Below are 20,964 nucleotides of genomic sequence, written 5' to 3'. Positions count from 1 at the left end.
GTGGGCTGTTGGAAAGTAGTCTTTATTTCTAAAACATGCAATAATAAGGAAGATATATCTCAATTTGTTTGCTATTTTAAAGCGTGTCTAATACTATTATAAAGTGTGTCTAATACTGTGCTTAACATTAAGGAGAATTGTCTAAGTATGTCATTGTCTTTCCAAAAAGAGTTTGCATTATACTGGGCAAAAATGTTTATCAGAAATGAAACATTGTATAGTAGTTGAATACCTCAGTTTAAATTACTAGTAAAAACTAAATATGACCTCAGAAGGAGAATTTGTTATGGGCTGGAGTGATTGGGAAAAAAAAATCATCAGGGAAATAGGGACTTGAGTTAGTTTTTCCATGAGGGTGGTAGAGGAAACAATGGGAGAAAAATTAGAAGGTGGACAAATTAATAATGACCTTTTCCTTGTGTGTGTAGCAGAGAGTGAGCAGGCCCACATGCCTAGAACAAAGAGTTAATTTTGTGTGGTATCGAGGGAAATATTGACTGGGTAAGGACCTGGTTTCCAGAATGAGAACATTAGTCAGGATCCTGAATTCTTGATGCAGTGCCATCTTCACAGGATTTCCTAGGAATTAGAGCCAGGACATTTTGTAATTTAGACAAATTCAGGCATTTAGTTATAGGTTAAGACTTTATTTTAAAATGTTATGTGGTCTCCTACCTGTGGAACTTGTTTGAATACTGGGGAAATATCCAGATTCCATTTTACTGCATGCCCTGTAGCTTGGTGAAGAGCTGGCCTCACCTTGCTTAAGTTAAGATTACAGGCTGACCTGAGTGGTTTGCTTCATGGCTCCTAACCATGTACTGCTAGGCTTTCCAAGGCTGGGGGTGGCTCATAATCATGAGGTAGCTCCAGGCCCATCTTAGAGGAACAATTGCATTTGGAGAAAGAGACTAATCCACGAGGACAAATTCAAGAGAATTAACTCTCGACCACAGAGAAAAACAGAAGGGAACGAATTTAATGAACTTTATTCTCACTGACTCCCCCCCACCCCGCCACCCCTCTTCTATGACAGCTCCATTCTCTAACACTAAAGACATCATTTTGTCCCTAACTCATGTCACAGGGCCTCCTTCTTGGGAGTGTAATAATAATGGATAATGGGTAGCTATTGTAATATTTCCAATAGGGGATTAATACAGGGAACGCAGTGGCTTGTTTTCTTTTGCTTTTTTAGAGAGAGCAGGGGGTGGAAGGGAGGAAGGGCAGAGGGAGAAGGAGAGAGAATCTTAAGCAGGCTCTACAACCAGCACAGAACCTGACGGGGGGCTCGCTCGACCTCACACTCTTGATTGAGCCAAAATCAAGAGTCCGCCGCTTAATCAACTGAGCCACCCAGGCACCTCAGGGAATACAGTGGTTTTAAGATTAATTTTTATGTGCAGAATGGATCAGATGAGGAGGGACGAATAAGAGCAAGTAAAGAGAAAGCAGCTGTTCTAGGCTAGGAAGTAGCCTAGAAAGTCTGGACCAGGCAATGGAGAGAAAGAAATAAATCCCATAAATGCTTCTAAGTAAGATTTTGTGGGATATAATGACAAGTCATGTGTAGAGAGGAAAGGGGAAAGAGGAATGAAAACTGTCTCCAAGACCACTAACCTGAGAGACAAAACGAATTTACGGGGCCGGATGTGAAAGAAAGCTGCTTTTTTCTTTTGGTGGGAATGTAAAATGCTTTTGAGACATTCAAATGTCTTATGAGCATTGGGAAATATGGAAGTTGACTTCGAATTAGAGCAGTGGACCCCAAATCTGATTGCTCTCCCAAGAAATGTAAAAAGTACAAATTATCAGGCCTCTCCCCAGACCTACTAAAGTCTAACTGAGATGTCCCCCTGAATCTAAATTTTTAAAGACCTTCCAGGAGAAAAAATAAATTTTCCTTACAGAGTAATTGCAAATAATATATGTAGATACTATCCCATGTAGGAGGTCCTTTTGAGTGTAGGCTGGTTTCCAAAGAATAGAGCATGAACAGCAAAAAGAAAATGGTAACTTTACAGTGCAAAAATCTGGCACACACTACCTTCACTAAGTGGCCAAGTTCAACGTCACCAATGATGTCATGTAGATGTCATGCATCCCTCATGTAATGTGATGAGGGGAACACATCTCTTCTGTAGAATTTGCTTCTAAAACCCATAACCCCAGTCCAATCATTATAAAAATATCAGACAAACCCAAAATTGAAGGACATTCTATAAAATACCTGACTAGTACACATCAAATTTGTCAATGAAATCATAAAAAAAAAAACCCACAAAAAACCAACAAGGAAAGACTGAGAACCCATCACAGACCAGAGGAGACTAGAAATCCTGACCCAGAGAAAGCATATTAATGGAAAATTGGTGGAGTTAGAATGAAGTCTTGAGTTTAGTTAACTAAACTCAATTGGTACATTTAGTAATGTACAAATGTTGGTTCTCCGTTTTGGTAACTGTGCCATGGTAATGTAAGATGGTGACATTAGAGGAAAGAAAAGTGGGTGAGGAGGGTATAGGAATGCTCTGTATTTTGCAACTGTTTTATAAATCTTAAATTATTACAAAATAAAAAGTTTAGTACAAAAAAGATCCTACAGGAGGTCTTAATGACTAGCCAGTTTGGACAATCACCTGGTTAGAAAATAGGGCTGAAAATAGAAAGTAATCATTTAGCTGATTGTAATTTTAGAATCTACCACAGGGCCTAGTGACAATTTCTAAGTAAATATTTATTTAAATGCTGAGACCATGGGTGTTTTGTGACATGGAATGGCATTATGAAAAAGAATACCGGGCGCCTGGGTGGCTCAGTTGGTTAAGCGACTGCCTTCGGCTCAGGTCATGATCCAGGAGTCCCTGGATCGAGTCCTGCATCGGGGTCCATGCTCGGCGGAGAGTCTGCTTCTCCCTCTGACCCTCCCCCCTCTCATGTGCTCTCTCTCTCTCTCATTCTCTCTGTCTCAAATAAAAAAAAAAAAAAATCTTTAAAAAAAAGAATACAAAGGCAAAATCATAGAGATAGAAAGTAGAATGGTGTTTGCCAGGGGCTGGGAGAGGAGGGAGTGGGGAGTTACTGTTTAGTGGGTGCAGTGTTTCAGTTTTGCAAGATGAAGAATTCTAGAGATGGATGGTGGAGATGGTTGTACAACGGTATGAATGTGCTTAATACTACTGAACTGAGCATTTAAAGATGGTTAAGATAGGAAATTTTGTGTCATGTGTGTTTTATTACAATAAAAACATTTGGAAAAAAAAGAAGGTTGAGAGTAGAGTGTTGGTGGCGACCACATATGTGGTGTGGGAGTTGGTAAAAGAGCTGTCAGAGTTGAACGAAGAGGGAAGGACAAGTCAGGAAGCTGAGAATGGGGGTGGATTTTAGATGGAAGATTTGGGAAAGGCAACCATATCAAATACTGCAGAGGGAGGAGGCTGAGGTTCAGGAAGAGGTCACTGGTGGGTGAGCTATGGGGAAATCGCTGGTGTTCTTAAAAAGCCAGAGACAAGACATTGGTGGTAACTGAAGAAGACACACACACACACACATACACACACACACAACTGAGAGGATAAAAGTTGGAGTGGTGGCTAGAAAAGAGAAAATTTTGGTTTATGAGAGAGCCAACTTCAAATCATTGAAAAGTTGTCTCAACAAAGGTTTCCTCCGTGTAGTTCAGAAGGCACAGATTGGATTAAAACTAAAATTCCAGGAAGGCAGCTCTCACCTTAATTTTCTCCCAAGTAGAGCTTTGAAAAAAATGGAATCAGCAGCTTGGGATGTGGTGAGCTTCCCATGCCTGGACATGTTTATAGTCTGGTGGCACTTGTGGAAGTTGTGTAAGGGATTCTTGAGTTAGATAGGAGGTGTGCCAAATGACCACCAAGGGTCCTTGTGTCTCTACAAACACAGCACGATGTTACTGCCATTTGAGAATGCTTTGGAGTTTGGAAGATGGGGTTTCAAATTAAGACACTGTCAGCTGATTTCTCTGGGAAGAAAAGAAGAGGCAGGACATTTGAAACCTTGTGAACCAGTGGTGAAGAATTTTGAGGGAAAAGGAATTTGAGGTTTTTTCCTTCTTAAACTGTATTCAGTGACCTTGTCTTCTCATGAATGAGATATCAAGGTTAACATCACCAATGATGTCATGTGGATATTACATATTCCTCATATGATGTGATAATAGGATATCTTGGAATTTAGTACCAATCCCACGCCCCAGGCTCAGGTTTGGCCTTATATTTTACCATTTATTGGGATAATAACTTATCATGGGGATTCAATTATGAATTGGGAAAAACCCTGGCATAACTATAATTGATAAATGATATTAACAAAAGTTTCAAATGTGATTATTGATTATTTCAGGAGACACATTTTCAACATTGTCCTTCTTTGACAGAAAACTTCTATGAGAAAATTCTCTAATCACTTTTAGATACGTGACAATTTTCCTGAAATGGAGGGTAAGATGAGTGATTGAATGTGTGATTTAGATGCGAGGCAAAACTACACCTAAGAATAATAAGCTACACTTCCCATTTGCCTTTGCAGAAGCATGACAAAGGAAATGCATCCTGTTCTCTCTTAGTAATTTCTACTCAACCGTATTCACCGCTGTTAAATACTTCTTAAGTGGTTTTCAAGACCAGTCAGATTCTTTATTGGGACTCTGTCTTTCGGATGTGCTGAAAGACATTGCAGAGTTTCAACTGGAAATACGTGGTGTGACCATGTCTCAATGTGTCTTATTTTCATAGGTAACACAGGAAAATCAATTGAATTATTTCAGTCACACCACACACATCAAGAAGGCCCTTGTTCTTAATACTCTGTATAATTCTTCACTCCAGCTGGACAGCTTTATTCAGTATCTTCCAAACACACTAGGCTCATTTCTGTGTCATTGCCTTTGATCCAGTTTTGTTTCCAACCTCTGTGAAACTTTTCCTTATGGATTCTCCAGCTCAACACATTGCTCTTTTTTGGGATTCCAATAGAATCTATTTCCTATATACCTGACACTTAAAATAATACTGCCTCATCTTTCTTTCTACTTCTGGTCTCTGCAAATAGTTTTGTTGATAAAGATAATAATGGATTAATGTTAAGTTGGATTGGCTTTCCCTAGCTCATTTTAAGAGCCTAAATTCTGGGGCTTTTTCAGGTTGGGTAAGCATCTACTCTTAAATTCTATGTTCTTTCCCTTATCATTATTAAAGTTTGATGACTGTTTCCTCATGGGTCAGAGACTGTGTTATCACTAAATCCAGGGGCCAACTCCACATTTTCTCCTCATTTTGCAATCGGATAATCCTTCCTGATAACAAATTGTTCTTTTGCTTGGTTCCTTTCTCCTCCTCTCTATGAACTATTATGGAAATTCAGTGAGCCCAGAGCTTTTCATTTAAAGTATTATAATGTCTGACTGTCTGGAATGGTCTTATCATAAAGGAATGGGAATCAAAAAGTCAAGTTTTGACAACCGATGATTTCTAAGAAACTAGCTCTAGGTTATTATGGGCTTTCCATTCAATTTAGTCATTGTTGTCACAGATTTAATAATGGTCATGGTGAGAAAAAAAAAAGAGGTTGATTTACTGGCAAAGGCATTATTGTAGTGTTGACAGTTTTCAGATATATGAGTTAGTTTATGTATGACAGGTGGTTAAATTACTTCCCTCTCTGGGCTTTAAAAATATAAGATTGTGGAGTACTTTTATAAGTTAAAAAAAAAAGTGTTATCCATCATTCTTAGCCTTTCTTAAACACCAAGATACTGTTTCTACCTTTTGGGATAAAATTTTACATGGGAAGAGGAAAGAGTTCATATGTTACTTTCCTGATTTTGAATGAACATAAACTATGAAGACTCCCTTATTTTTTTCTGTCCTGTCTCTATCTCTTCCTAGCCCTGAAAATCCAGAAGCCTGTCTTTGAGTTTGATAGTGTAGGCAGTTTTCCAGGTGATGTGATTTGAGAGACCTTGGAAAAGTCCTTCTTTGTCTTAGAACATGGCTATCCATGAGATGTCTTGATGCCTCAAATGCTCATTGGGCCAGGGCACAAAAAATAAGCCCCTCTGAAGACCCCTTTGACTATTTCCTTTGTCACTATTTAGCTCCCTACCCATACTGGGTTGCCCCTTGTTTTGGACTTGGATAACACCATGTCCAGGGCATGAGTTCTGGCCTCTCATTCAGCAAAGGGCCAGAGATTGAGGCCATTAGTACCCATTACATGGAATTTTGTCCAGAAAATGGGTGATGAAAGTGATTGGGGCAGACATATTTCTCCTTCATTCTTTCTTCCATGAACTACTTCAAGATGAAGTTTTTTTTTGGTTTTTAAAATGCTTTATATAGCTTATGTATGAGTGAACATGTGGTCTGAGCAAAGTTTGGTGTCTCTTTGTGGTGCACTTTGGAGCTGCATCTGTGTGATGGGTACACACATTGCATTGCTTTGTCTTCTTCTTTGCTTCATTTCTTTTTTTCTTCCTCATTCTTGTGACCCCAGAGCTTGTACCTCCCAAATAAAGTGATAATCCCTTCATATATATCTCAGGTTCTGCTTTCTAGAAGACCCAGGTTGAAGCACTTGAATTTAGAGTATTTGAGTTATTTCTCTCCTTGCACATCTGCTTTGAAAGCAAATGCATTTGGAAAGGAAATTATATTTAAAAGTTATCTCCTATTTGGGGGAATGTCAAGGCAATACAAAAATATTGGTTTATAGGAGGGCAAAACAACAATGAAAAAAATGGAAAAGGAGTCAACAAAAATAGATGGAAGAGAATGCTAATGTCAAACTTCACCTGTTTTAGTTTTTATCTCAAACACAAGCCCACAATGATAAACATCATTCCATTCCCTAATACTTTTTTCAACTTCATGTTAGTTTTTCTTTTTTCTTTTATTTTGAGAGAGAACGAGAAAGAGAGAGGGAACGCTCTTGCGTGCCTGCAGAAGCAGGGGGGGAGGGGCAGAGGGAGACAGAGAGAATCTTAAGTAGACTCTGAGCTGTGTGCAGAGCCAACTTGGGGCTTGATCTCATGACCCTGAGATCATGACCTGAGCTGAAATCAAGAGCCAGATGCATAACCAACTGAGCCACTCAGGCGCCCCTTCAACATGGTAGATGTAGTCTCATTTTGGACTTAGAAAATGCTCTCTGTATAGTATGCATACTCAGGATTCTGTTTTTCTTCTTTTTTCTTTTAAATTTTTTATTGTTATGTTAATCACCATATATTACATCATTTGTTTTGGTGTAGTGTTCCATGATTCATTGTTTGTGCATAACACCCAGTGCTCCATGCAGAATGTGCCCTCTTTAATACCCATCACCAGGCTAACCCATCCCCCTACCCTCCTCCCCTCTAGAACCCTCAGTTTGTTTTTCAGAATCCATCATCTCTCCTGGTTCGTCTCCCTCTCTGACTTACTCCCCTTCATTCTTCCTCTCCTGCTATCTTCTTCTTTTTCTTTTTTCTTAAAATATGTTGTGTTATTTGTTTCAGAAGTACAGATCTGTGATTCAACAGTCTTGCACAATTCACAGCGCTCACCGTAGCACATACCCTCCCCAATGTCTATCACCCAGCCGCCCCATCCTTCCCACCCCCGACCACTCCAGCAACCCTCAGTTTGTTCCTGAGATTAAGAATTCCTCATATCAGTGAGGTCATATGATACATGTCTTTCTCTGATTGACTTATTTCACTAAGCATAACACCCTCCAGTTCCATCCACGTCGTTGCAAATGGCAAGATCTCATTCCTTTTGATGGCTGCATAATATTCCATTGTGTATATATACCACATCTTCTTTATCCATTCATCTGTCGATGGACATCTTGGCTCTTTCCACAGTTTGGCTATTGCGGACATTGCTGCTATAAACATTGGGGTGCACGTACCCCTTCGGGTCCCTACATTTGTATCTTTGGGGTAAATACCCAGTAGTGCAATTGCTGGATCGAATGGTAGCTCTAATTTCAACTGTTTGAGGAACCTCCATACTGTTTTCCAGAGGGGTTGCACCAGCTTGCATTCCCACCAACAGTGTAGGAGGGTTCCCCTTTCTCCACATCTCCGCCAACATCTGTCGTTCCCTGACTTGTTAATTTTAGCCATTCTGACCGATGTGAGGTGGTATCTCATTGAGGTTTTGATTTGGATTTCCCTGATGCTGAGCGATGTTGAGCACTTTTTCATGTGCCTGTTGGCCATTTGGATGTCTTCTTTGGAAAAATGTCTGTTCATGTTTTCTGCCCATTTCTTGATTGGATTATTTGTTCTTTGGGTGTTGAGTTTGATAAGTTTTTATAGATTTTGGATACTAGCCCTTTATCTGATATGTCATTTGCAAATATTTTCTCCCATTCTGTCGGTTGTCTTTTGGTTTTGTGGACTGTTTCTTTTGCTGTGCAAAAGCTTTTTATCTTGATGAAATCCCAAAAGTTCATTTTTGCCCTGGCTTCCCGTGCCTTTGGTGATGTTTCTAGGAAGAAGTTGTTGCGGCTGAGGTCGAAGAGGTTGCTACCTGTGTTCTCCTTTAGGATTTTGATGGACTCCTATCTCACGTTTAGGTCTTTCAACCATTTGGAGTCTAGGATTCTGTTTTTCTTCTTGACAATGAAGCTACAATGAAAAAATGTCCCAGATCCTTATAGTTTTTACTCTGAATGTTGATTAAAACTTTAAAAACTTTATTAACTTTGTTTTTCTAAAATTAGAGATGTAATTTATAATCTCCTTGGTTGTTAGCACCATCCAAGATCTGATTTTATCTACTGTGTTTGTATCATTGAATCACTTAACCAAACCACTGACTCAGTAACCCTGTCAGACATACACAGTATGCTGAGTCCCCCGGTAGAACTGTCCTGAGAATACAAAGAACCATACAAGATGTCGTATTTCTCTTCATCAACTGAGGTGCATTCACCTCAAATGTCTTTTAAAAATGCTGGAGAGAAACAGCATGTGGAGAGGCCAACACATTGTTCTGCCTCACTAAGTACATACATATAACCACACTGTAGGAATGTGGTATGTGTATGTATATGTATTTATCTTTTGTACCTTGTTTCATAGCCATATTTTCCACAGGGATCAAATCACAACATAAATGTAGAAATATCCACTTAGGAGAATGATCATCTACTGTTTTACCAGAAGAATTTGAATCCTTTTTTACTTCAACTCTTTTATTTTTGCTATTGTGTTGCTACCCTGTGCCAGGCATTACCAAGGTTAATAATTCATAATTTATTTTTTCTCTTTTTTAAAGCACATAACTAGAGCTCTACCATGTAACTTACTTATTATGGGCCTCATTTTACAGATGGGGAGCCTGAAGTTCAATGTTGAGTGACTTATAATCATAAAGCTAGTGATTAGAAAGTACATCCAGGATTCAAATCTGGTGCCATTTGACTCCCAGTTTATCTTTTTCCCACTAATCTTACTCCTTTCTTCTAATAGAAATAGAATTTTAGGGATTTGACTATGAGATATTCTTCCAAGTTCTGCTTATATTCATAGATTAATAAATTTTCCTTTGATTTACGGTTATATTTTCTAATGGGACATGGAGTGTGGTTCAAATCCTAAAATGAGATTGATACAATAGAAGAAATCACTGGATTTGGTAGATACAAGTAGAAGTTAGGATATCCAAGAAGATGTCCTAAGTCATCATAACACAGATGAATGGTTATTTTTTGACAATGTTATATTTATTTTTAAAATATAAAATACACTTGGCTGTAAAAATGGAAAATTCAGCTCAGAGATGAGGCAAATACAACATACATAACTGTTTAAGTTGGTCACATTTGATCTTTTTAAATAGTTGACCCAGCTGGTGTACAACTTACCTCAGCATTTAGCAGTTAACTATGAGACAGTGGGTCATGCTCCTTGTCAGGCTGGCTCTCTTTCAATGCTTATATTGTTCCCAATGACTTCATTCTCCATGCTGGCTGACAGGGATAATACTTTTAATAAATTCTGTAATTTTTAATTTGAGCATCTCATAAATGGAGCTTTGACTCATGAAAGTAGAATTGGGTTTCTTTTCTTTTTTGTCTTTAGTTTTATGAGTACAGTTGATATTTAAAAACTAGCACCAGCAATAGAGACTCAATTTCCCATCACTTAGCAAACACAACTAATCTAACATTATTTTTGTTTTATTTTGTTTTTTATTGCTTTAATGCATCTTTCAGAAACTCTGCAGGTCACGTGAAGTAGGTTAAATGAAAGAGTAAGAAAACGAAAAGATTGTGAAATATTTGACTGATAGGTGAAATCTAATACAATTTTTAAAGGGACCTTTAAAAAGTCTAGAATCATTTTTTTTAGGTAAAAAACAAAAGTGAAACAAAACAGAGCCACAACAAAAAAGAAAAGAATAAACCCATCGATACACTGCTTCCCAGTAGTACAAGAGATATAGGAGTTTCCTTTAATTGTAAACAGACTAAAAACCCAGTATTTAATCAGACAACCAAAAATGGCTGATGTGCTATGGGACTGCATTAACAGAAATATGGTGCCTACAATGTGGGGGACGAGAGCCCCATTCTAGTCTGTCTTTGCCAGACCGTGTGAAACGGCACCTTGGTTTGACCGTACATTTAAGGGGCCATGGCAAGGATTATGAGGGTCTTGATGATGACAAGTAAAATGTGGTTGAAGGAACCAGGATGTTCAGCCTGAAGAAGAGGAATCCTTTCAGGAAGATTTGATAGCTGGCTTCAAATAAATGAGAACCTGTCATGGGAAAGAGATATTAGATTTAGTCCAGGTGATTCCAATGAACAGAATAAAATTATGGGAAGGAAAAAACCAGCTTAATGTAAAGAAGCATTTATAGAGCTTTAGAAATAAATGCTTAATAATCTCTTTGAATGAATGAACGGCTGCAATTGAAAGAATGGATGAAAGATCTCACTGAAATGGAATGCCCTAGAAGAGAGTGAAAACTAGGTACTGAAATTGTACAGGCAGGCTAAAGAACTCTCCCAGTGGATGATTTCAGGGAAGTTGAGAGTTGGTTGGTAGGATATTTTAATTCCTCTAAGGTTCTTACTAATAAAATTTGTGACTCTTATGAATGAAAATCTTATTATGTTTTCCACATCTAAGTACCATATTTTCTTTCATTTTCTCTAAAGTATAATCCATACTTTCTCTGATAAAGATAATGACTATTTTAATAATATGTTTTTTTAACAAATTCTTTTACTGTATTATTTCTTTTGATATTCATAAACCAGATTATGGGAGGGGCAGGAAACCTATGATTCTAATTTTTCTTGATGAAAAAGGTCAGGATAGATTATTAGCTCAAGGTCACACAGTGAATTAATGACTGAGTTCGATGATCTTTCCACAAGATAATGAAACTTTCCCAAAGAAATTTTTTAAGAAGTCAAAATTTGAGCCTTTGAGGCTGTGTGATTGATTTACATTAAAGCAACACTTTCAAAATGAAAGCTATATTTTGGACAAAAAATATTAAAACAGGTTGGAGAGAACTGCAATGGTTCTCAACCAGGTCCGTTTTCCTTTCAGGGATATTTGGCAATGGTGGGAGATATTTTTGATTGTGACAACTCAGAAGTAGGGGGAGAGGTGGGGTAGGACATTATCGGCATTTGGAGGGCAAAAGCCATGGCTAATCATTATTCTGTGATGCACAGCCTCCCATGCCACGGAATTATCCAGGCCCAAATGTCAATAGTATGAAAGTTGAGAAACCTCTGGATGTTTTGCATTCATTTTAAGCCAGAACTTGGATTCCTTTGAACAATGAGGTGAGATGTATAGAATGTAAAATACCTTTAAGCTCTTATTTTCTAAAGACCTTTCATGTACTGAAAATAAAGTGATATTTGCAAAATTACTAACTTTGACTGCAAAGGATGGTACCTTGCAGAAGAGGCCCTGCCTTCCAGGCTACACTTGTAACCTTTTCTGCCTCTACTGGTAGCCCATCCTTTGCCTCTTTCCTATACCTTTGCTTCTTTCTATCAATTTTCTCTCACATTAAAAACAAAAACAACTCCCTTTTTTTCTTTATCTATTCACTAATCTTTCCCCTCCCTTTCTCAGTTGGACATCTTTGAAGAGTAACCTGAAATCATTTGCATACTTCTTACGCCACTAGTATTTCTCCCTAATGTTTGTCTTCTGGTGTCCCATATATCTGTGATTGGTACCACAGTCCAGCCAGCCGCTCAAGTCCCAAACCCTGGGGTCGTTCTAGACTTCTTTTTTTTCTCACTTCCCACTCTATCCCACCAGCCACCAAGTCTTTTATATTTTACTTTGTGAATATCCCTCATGTTCATTTCTTCTTCTCCATACCCAGTGCCACCACCTAGGTTTAGGTGTGTCTGAATCACCTATACCGGTGTTCAAGCAACCTTCTCAAACAAACACACACACAACAAACAAACAAAAAGATTATGTTATTTCTCACTTAGAGCTTTTCAATGACCCCAAATTAGGTGCCTAACAGAATCCAAAGTAGTTAAGATGGTCACATTTATTTGCCCCCCCAGCCTCCTCTCCCTCACAAACCCCACCCACCCACCAGACAAACCAGACAGGTTGTATTACTTATACTGTGTCCTTTTACAAGCTGTCCCTTCTGTTTAGAATGCCTTGGCTAGTTACAACTTTATTTACTCTTTTCATAAAAATTAATTTCATTTTTAATAAAGTAATAAATATACATAGATTTTTAAAAATCCAACAGGACTAAAAGGTTTATAACAACAAAGAGCAGATCTTGGCACCACGGCTTCCTTCCTCTCCATCTCCTAGAAGCAACCATTTCTGACTCTTTTAAGTGTTTCTTCTGTATTTACCTCCATCTTGCTAAATCACTTGCTTGTAATACTATTTGTTGAACTGGCAAGTTTAATTTTTACCTATTGAGTTTCTCTACCCTCCTAATTTCAGTATATCACTATAGGGGTGATGCTCAAAACACCATATAGATACTGATAAATCACCACAGTTTCTCCACATGGTGTATGTGGGCTAATTACTGGTCCTGATTTTATGATAATTTTTGATATAATAATTTAAATTATCAGTATTTACATTATTATTACCATATAAATTTTGTCTACTGCTGAAACAAATAACATCAATGATTATGTTATCTTGCTTACACAATTTTTATCTTCTAGAAGTTATTAATTGATGTTTTAAAAAAATCATTTCTTCCTCATTAAAAACTCCCCACAATGCTCACCTTCTCTATCAAGTCTGCAGCTAGGTAGATTTGATTCTCCATCCTGTGTCACCTCTGTTGTTATCCTTACTACACTACACCTTAAAGATTTGTGTGTCTACCTTCCTTACCAGAATGTGAGCTCCTTAAGGTCAGCGATAATATCTGTTATCTTTGAACCTTCAGTGCCTTGTGTCATGGTACTCAGTAAATATTTGTTGAATTATGAATGGAACAGGAATGCCTTTCCTCTTTGAAGCCGCCTTCAGTATTGAGTAAATGGTTTTGTGAGCATTTCTGTGATTCCTGAGTCACTTCGCACAGATCACAAACTGAAATGCCTGTCAGGGTCTAGGCAGTTAGAGTAAATGAGCGCAGCAAGACTGATGGAGTCTGTGGCATTAAAGGGGGTCACCTGCTGCTTAGCCTTGCCCAGCTGTTGCTGAGAAGGTATTTCACACCTGTGTTGCCAGACCTTCTGCTTTTTCCGTAGAAGCAGAAAAATCCGGGTTTAAGATGAACTGTCATGATTCAATTTTTAAAACTATGCAGATCAAGAAAATGGTTCTTCAGGTGGGTTTGGTTCATGGCCCTCAGCTTGTGACTATAACCTGAAGTTTGTGGGTGGGGGTAGAATAGCACAGGCTACCCCAGTGCCTTGTGCTTGCTGCTTGGTTTGCCTGAGAGTGCCTGCTCCCTAAGAGTCCTGTCCAGACCTCTCCCCAATGGCATCCCTTCTTCAGTTGATGCCAGCATGTGGAGTGAGTCGTAGCAGAAGAGAGTCGGGGCACAGGCCCCAGGCTGCCAGAATGCTTGAAGGCCCTGGGCAGGGTTTCAGTGGAAGCAGGGCTCCCTCTTTTAAGTGGAAGTAGAGAACGATGGGTTAAATTATAAGTGACAGGAGTGTGAGTGGACTAAAAATTGTGTACTAGGTGCCAAGCCACGTGCCTTTTCTTATGTTACTTAATTTTATTTTTACAATAACCTCTAGAAGGAATATTGCCATCCCCAGTTTGTGGATGTTGAAACTCTTGTAAGATTTAGAGCATTTTGTAAAATTCCCACCATTAGAACAGATTAACTCCAGAATTAAGGCCTCCTGATTCTGCCCATGGAGAAAGCTCATGTTATGGGAATTTAAAAATGAATTAAACCTATTTTATAATAATAAAGAAATTGATTGAGATTTTCCACTAGAAACGGATACTGGGATTTTCTTAATCTGAAAGTTGTTTTGTTGTTTTATAGATTGTTTTGTTCATTCTTTCAATATTTGCGTTCTGTGTTAGTTATCAGGATTACAAAGATGAGTAAATATATAATCAGCATGCTTGGAAAGCCCTAAATGATTATATGTTTCTGGTTTGTTATAAGTGTGAAAGGAGGGTGGCAGGTATTGGGATAAAAGATATGAAAAATCTAGAAATTTGGTGGCCAAATTGTGTGTGTGTGTTTTTCAACTGGGGAGACACTCCATTTTTTTTATTGTTGCAACAAATAAAATATGCTACTAGAAAATTAGAAAGTGCAAATAAGGAAAATTAAGAAAAAAGTCTCCTAACCAATGTGAGCAACTCTCGATCTACTTACTTACCCACCCTTTTGCTTATCTATCTATCTGGACATATTTTACACTTATCACACACAGATGCAGACAAACACACGGATCACACTGCATTATTATTCTATAGCCTATCTTTCTTAGGAATATATCAAAATGTTCTATTACTGTTTGAATTATGCCTGAATAGTATTTTATTGCATAAAAATAGTTCCATGTATTTAATCAACTCGATCTTGTTAGATATTTAGGGAATTTCCAATTTTTTATAACCCATGTCATGTAGAGAATTTTTGCAGCTAAACCTTTTTAATGTATCTTGGATTATTTCCTTCGGAATAATTACTAGAAATGAAATGACTGCATTGAAGCATTTGAACATTTTTTTTTTTTGCTTTTAGCACATACAGTACTAAATTGGCCTCCAGTAAAATAGTGCTAATTTACCCATCACCCGTGGATTTGAGTTTCTATTTCTATTCACTGTTTCCAATGCTAGTTACCACCTTGTTTTTTTTTTGAAACTTTCCTAATTAGATAGCTAGAAAAGAGTCTCTATATTGAAAGATTCTTTTTGAAAACTCTTTTGGCCTTTGAACTTGCCAGATCCTATTGCTTCTGGCACAAAAGTCTCACTTCCTGTTATGGTTAATTGGTTAGCTGATTGCCTGTCTTACTAGCTTTGAAGCACTTTGAAGGTAGAGGCTGTCCTATCCACCTGTGTGTTTCTGGATGCTCATGGATGTTTGTTGAACTGAGTTGAATTAGAGGACACGCATAGTTTAGAAACCATTGGCTAGATGGATAAATGTCAGTATACCCAGTGGGCAAGTTACTCGATTCCTGCCAGTTACATAATAATGAGTAATTTAAGTGAGCATTGATTACATGCCACCACTGTGTTGTTTTGTATACTTACCTAATTGAATCCTCACAGCAATGCTCTGAAGAAGAGATAATAATTATCTCCACTTTGCCAATGAGGAAATTGAGAGGTTATGAAATTGGCCCAAGGTACATGACTGTAAAGTGGCAAAAACAGATCATGAACTCAGGGCTAGCTAACTCCCAAGCCATCTCATCTCTCCCCATCTGCCCTCCCTTACCTTCTCCTGCCCTCTTCAACATCTTATTACAGACATTTAAATATATATATGAAAGTGGAGAGAAGAGCATAATAAAGCTCAGTATAGCCACCACCCAGCTTCAATAATTATCAATGTGTGGCCAATCTTGTTGCATCTGTAAGTGTCTCTCAGCATCTTGCACCCATCTCCCCTTGTTGGATTATTTTAAAGTAGATCTTGGAGACATTAATTTCATTAATAAGTATTTAAATTTATATCTTTAAGACATATGGACTCTGTTTTTTAACCTGAACCACAGTATGATTATGACACTTCAAATTATCTGTAACAGTTCCTTAATATTATCTAATGTTTAGTCAGGGTCAAATTTCTTAGATTAGCTCATTAGTGACTTTTTACAGTTGATTTGTTTGAATCAGGTCCACACAAGGACTACACATTGTATTTTAAACTGTTCTAACCACAACAGAGTATTCCTCTCACCCCCATATCTTTCCATGATGTCTGTCCTTCTCGGCAACAGGGATACTTAGCTGAGGGAAGCTGCAGTTTTCAAATAATTCCCACAAATTGAATATCTAGTTCACACATCCCGAGAAGGAAGTACAAACAGTAGTCAATACCCAAGAAACACTGCGTCTGTATGGAATGGAGAGAGTACATTTACATGTGTGTTTATCATCCATTCTCCCTGGAAATTCATCAGTGTATTTGTGCATCGGCCGAGAACTCTCTCTATTTGTCCACCTCTGTGATGTCTCCATCACAAGCTATGGCCAAGTCTCTTCACTCAAGATGCACAGTTACATGTAAGTGATGCTGGCTTGAAAATTCTGTCTTTGTCATTGAGCTTAAAAAAATTAGACTCCAACTTGGCCTGTGTACCCACCCCCACTCCCCCTTGCTGTGGGAGAATAGCCTTGGAAATGGAAACCACAGCCTTGTTATTTTCATAAATGGGTCATGACTTTGGTAGAGTACTTTGCATTGAGGAAATTTTCAAGTTTTCATGCTTGTTTTGGTTCTGTTTTGAACTTTAAGGTCTAGTGATCCTCCACTGTGTTGTGGCAGATGGGAATTCAACCAGGAGTCCTGAAAAGGATGGCCTTCTCTGTGGAGATCCTGGGGAAAACTGCGCAGGTAATGCTTAACAAGTGATGCATTTGTATTTTATCAGCCTCATGTTCAATCTTGGAAAGTTGATTTCCCTAATTTTAATTTTTAATACTCTTGAAATCATAAAACTAGGTAGTTTTTTGAGCACATACTAATATCCCAGGCTCTCTGCCAAGTGCTGTATGTATAGTAATGCCTTCACTCCTCACAAGGGCCCTCTGAGCTGGATAGTATTTTTGACTTTATTTCAAGGTGAAGCCCAGAAAGATTAAGTAAATTGCCAAAGGTTACAGAGCAGGTAAATTATAAATCTGGGATTCACACTCAGGTCTTTCTGATTCCAGTGCTTCCATTTTTAATAATGACACTATTTTAGGTGTCTCAGGTGTGTCCTCCAGACTCAAGCATAGAATATCTTCAACGAGATTCATAAAAAGTTGGCATATTCTATTCAAATTATTTTTTTTCTCTTCCACACTTAAAAGAAGGGAGGAAGGCAATGACTTTTATATATTTTTACATTAGAGATGCTTGATTCAGTATTCTCAAAGCTATTAGTCCAAAGTAGGGATGAGCCTTGATCTAGAGTCAGATAATAAATATTTTAGGTCTTGTGGACCATGCCGCCTTTTTACAGCTACTCAACTTGGACATTGTACTGCGAAAGCAGCCATAGACACTTTGCAAATGAGTGGCATTAGAGGTATTTCAATAAAACTTTATTTAGAGAAACAGGCTGTGGGCCAGATTTGGCCCTTGGGCCATAGTTTGACTGACCCCAGTCTGTCCTTTATAGATCGAATGGTCCGGTCTTCTACAGGGGTTGTTTCTGATTCAAAACAAAACACAGGCCAATTCTAAAAGTAGGTTGGAGAGAGCCTCCTATATTCCCTGGAAACTTTTTGGAGCTGAGAGGGTAGTGACTTGGTGTTAAGTGCGCCTTTCCTAGCACCCCGGAGAAGTCATAACTGAGCCAGGAACATGCTGAGCAAGTTGTCCTGATGTGAGTCATCAGTTCCAGCCCAGTCTTCCTCTTTCTTCCCTCATACTAGTAGGTGGTCTGGAAAGTGCCCACAGGCTGTGGAATCCATTGGTGTCTTAGGTCATGCTTGTGTGGGTCTTGTCACTCATGTAGAGGGAAGAACAAGGCCAATTTTATGTGGTTGTGTGCTTTTCTTCAGCTGAGTTTTGAATATCTTCAATGATGGCATTTTCACATTTCCTTTGGGGGATTATTCCATCATCCAGTGATTGACAGTGTTAAAAAACCTGCTTCATCATTATCCTAAATGTGTTGCCTATTTTTTTTTTATTTTAGTAAGAATATTTAAACATGGAATCTACCCTTTTAACAAAACTTCAAGTGTACAGTATAAGATTGTTAACTATAGGCAGGATGTTGTACAGTACATCTCTAGAAATTATTCATCTTGCATAACCCAAACTTTATACCCATTAAACAACAACTCCTCATTCCCCCCATACTTCCACCCCCCAATCCCTGACAACCACCATTCTACTCTCAGCTTCTGTGGATTTGGCTATTTAGATAGCTTTTTAAAGTAGAATCATGTGTTCATTCTTCTATAACTGGCTTACTTCCCTTAGCATAATGCTCTCAAGGTCCATCCGTGTTGTTGCAGATGGCTAGAGTTCCTGCTTTTTTTAAGGCTGAATAATATTCCATTGTTTGAATAAACCACATTTTCTTCATCCATTCATGTGTTGATGGATATTTAGGTTGTTTCCACATCTTGGCTATTGTGTATAGTACTGCAATAAACATGGGAGTGTGAGTATCTCTTTGAGATTCTGATTTCAATTCTTTTGGATAAATACTTAGAGGTTGGATTGCAGGATCGTACAGTAGTTCTGTTTTTCAGGTGTTTTTTTTTGTTTTTGTTTTTTTTTTTTAGAAAACTCCATAATATTTCCCATAGCAGCTATAGGTTCCCTTTTAAGTCTATTAATTGTTTCTTTCCCATGCAGAAGATTGTTAGCTTGTTTAAGGTCACACAGTAGATGGAGTAGCCTGACAAGAATTTGGAGAGACTGGCTCCAGAATTATTGTTAATTACCATGCTAAACTGCTAGAATCATGTGGGAAGATCACAATGCTGAATATGCAAAGGAAATTCTGAAAAATAATCCTTGAAAGTAAAGCCCAAAAGGGACAAACTGTTCTTGAAAAGGAATTAATGTGGAGCAGGAGCATATTGTCTTTATTGACTGCGTGATCTTGGGCAAGTCACTTAAGCTTTTAGACATCAGTTTGCAACCTGTAAGATGAAAAAGTGAATCAGATGATCTTTACTAGTTGTTCTGGTTTCTAAATGACTTTATAATTTTATTTTCAACTAACCCCAATCTCTTAGCATTTCATTTTTCGTTTGTCCTTTTCTGCCTTGAGTAAGGAATGTATTCATTCCTACCAATACTTCTGTGTACCTGCAATGCAGCAGGCCCTGTTCCAGGTACTCCGGATGCAACAATGAACAACATAGTCAAAGATGAGGCCAGAGAGGTAATGGAGAAAGAGAGGTAATGGGTAATGTCATGTAGAGCCTTGCTGGGGATTATAAAACCTTCAGCTTTGAGTTTCAATAGCAAAATGGTGTCTGTGTGCAATGAGACAGTTAAGAGGGGACAGACAGAAGCAGGGAGACTAGTTAGAAGTTGTTGCCATGGAGACTACTTCCTGTCTAGAGAGAAATATCAGGCTTAGACCAAGGGAGTAGAGATGGAGGGATGATTCTGCGTATATTTTGAATACAACCAATAGAATTTTCTGATGAATTGGATGTAGAGTAAAAGAGAAAGAAGTCAAAGTGACTCCAAGATATTTGACCTGAATCACAGAAATAATGTAGTTGTCATTTACTGAGATGAGGAAAGACCAGATTTGAGGGGGGAAATCAGGTGTTCCATTTGGGTAGTGTTAATTTCAAATGCCAGTTAGACAACCAAGTGGAGATGTTCATTGGACTCTTAGACATTGAAGGAAGAGATCTGGGATGGAAACATAAATTTGGGATTGTTACCATGAAGGTGTTCAAAGCCAGGAAATGCCCAGAAAGGGAGTGTAGAGAGAAGAGATGAGAAAGCACTGAGTCCCAATGCATTGCAAAATTTAGAGGCTGGAGGATATGGAAAAGAACCAGCAAAGGAGATGGAGCAAAGGAGGCATTATATATACCAGAATCCCATAGCTTGCTCTCTTGAAAAGCTAAAGAAATACAAGTTCTCTTCCTGTTCATTTTTGTTTGTCTGCCCCCCTAGCTGTGAATAATTTTAAACATGCAAATACACTTACACATCAACACTAAATTCTTTTTTCTTCCTTTAAAGGGATAGAATGAAAAGGGCAGCTGTAAGTGAGGACCCACTCCTGTAAGCTGAGAAATCACTGGCCTAGTCCTCCTGGTTAAAAGACATGCAGATCTGTTCTGATTAGCCTCCTGCCTAAGCATATTCTAGTAACACTGGAGCGTTAGCAAGTACATCTGTGAGATCTATTTTTCTTTTCCTGGCGTCACCAACTCTTTTCCATTTCTGTAGGAAATGGCATTGGATGTAACACAAATGGGAATCCTCAGCTAAGAGAGATTTTCAAATTTTGTACTTCTTCAAGGACGGTGTGAATTTATATTCCCCCATCTCAGGGAGATAGCAGGCAAGATAAGAAGGAAAATTAACTTAGAAAATATAAAACTTTCTTCCTCATCTCCTGTTTTAAGAAGGTTGTTAAAGGAGGAAACTCCTACTGGGAAGTTGTCAGGAAGCCAAGGACTAGAGGTTAAAGTCTTAGCCTCTACATCATAGACTAGGCAGAAACTTCTCTGCAAACTTAAACTGTGACCACTTAAACTTTTCTGTGCATTAGCTGCTCCTTTTTTGAGGTCAGATATCTATGTGGGAAGAAAAATCTATAGGT

The 20,964-nt window shown here is 38.3% G+C and overlaps 1 protein-coding gene across 1 annotated transcript in view; it reads left to right on the top strand.

Annotated features, from left to right (window-relative positions):
• Nucleotides 1-20,964, top strand: part of BTC (betacellulin) — a 45,160-nt gene that overhangs the window by 8,955 nt on the left and 15,241 nt on the right. The window contains exon 2 of the mRNA XM_027599169.1: nt 16,956-17,054. Within this exon, the coding sequence (XP_027454970.1) occupies nt 16,956-17,054 (99 nt within the window). The remainder of the gene's footprint in view (nt 1-16,955; nt 17,055-20,964) is intronic.

The sequence above is a fragment of the Zalophus californianus genome, chromosome 2 (assembly GCF_009762305.2).
Source record: "Zalophus californianus isolate mZalCal1 chromosome 2, mZalCal1.pri.v2, whole genome shotgun sequence".
Classification (NCBI taxonomy): Eukaryota; Metazoa; Chordata; class Mammalia; order Carnivora; family Otariidae; genus Zalophus; species Zalophus californianus.
This window is presented reverse-complemented; position numbering and strand designations above follow the sequence as displayed.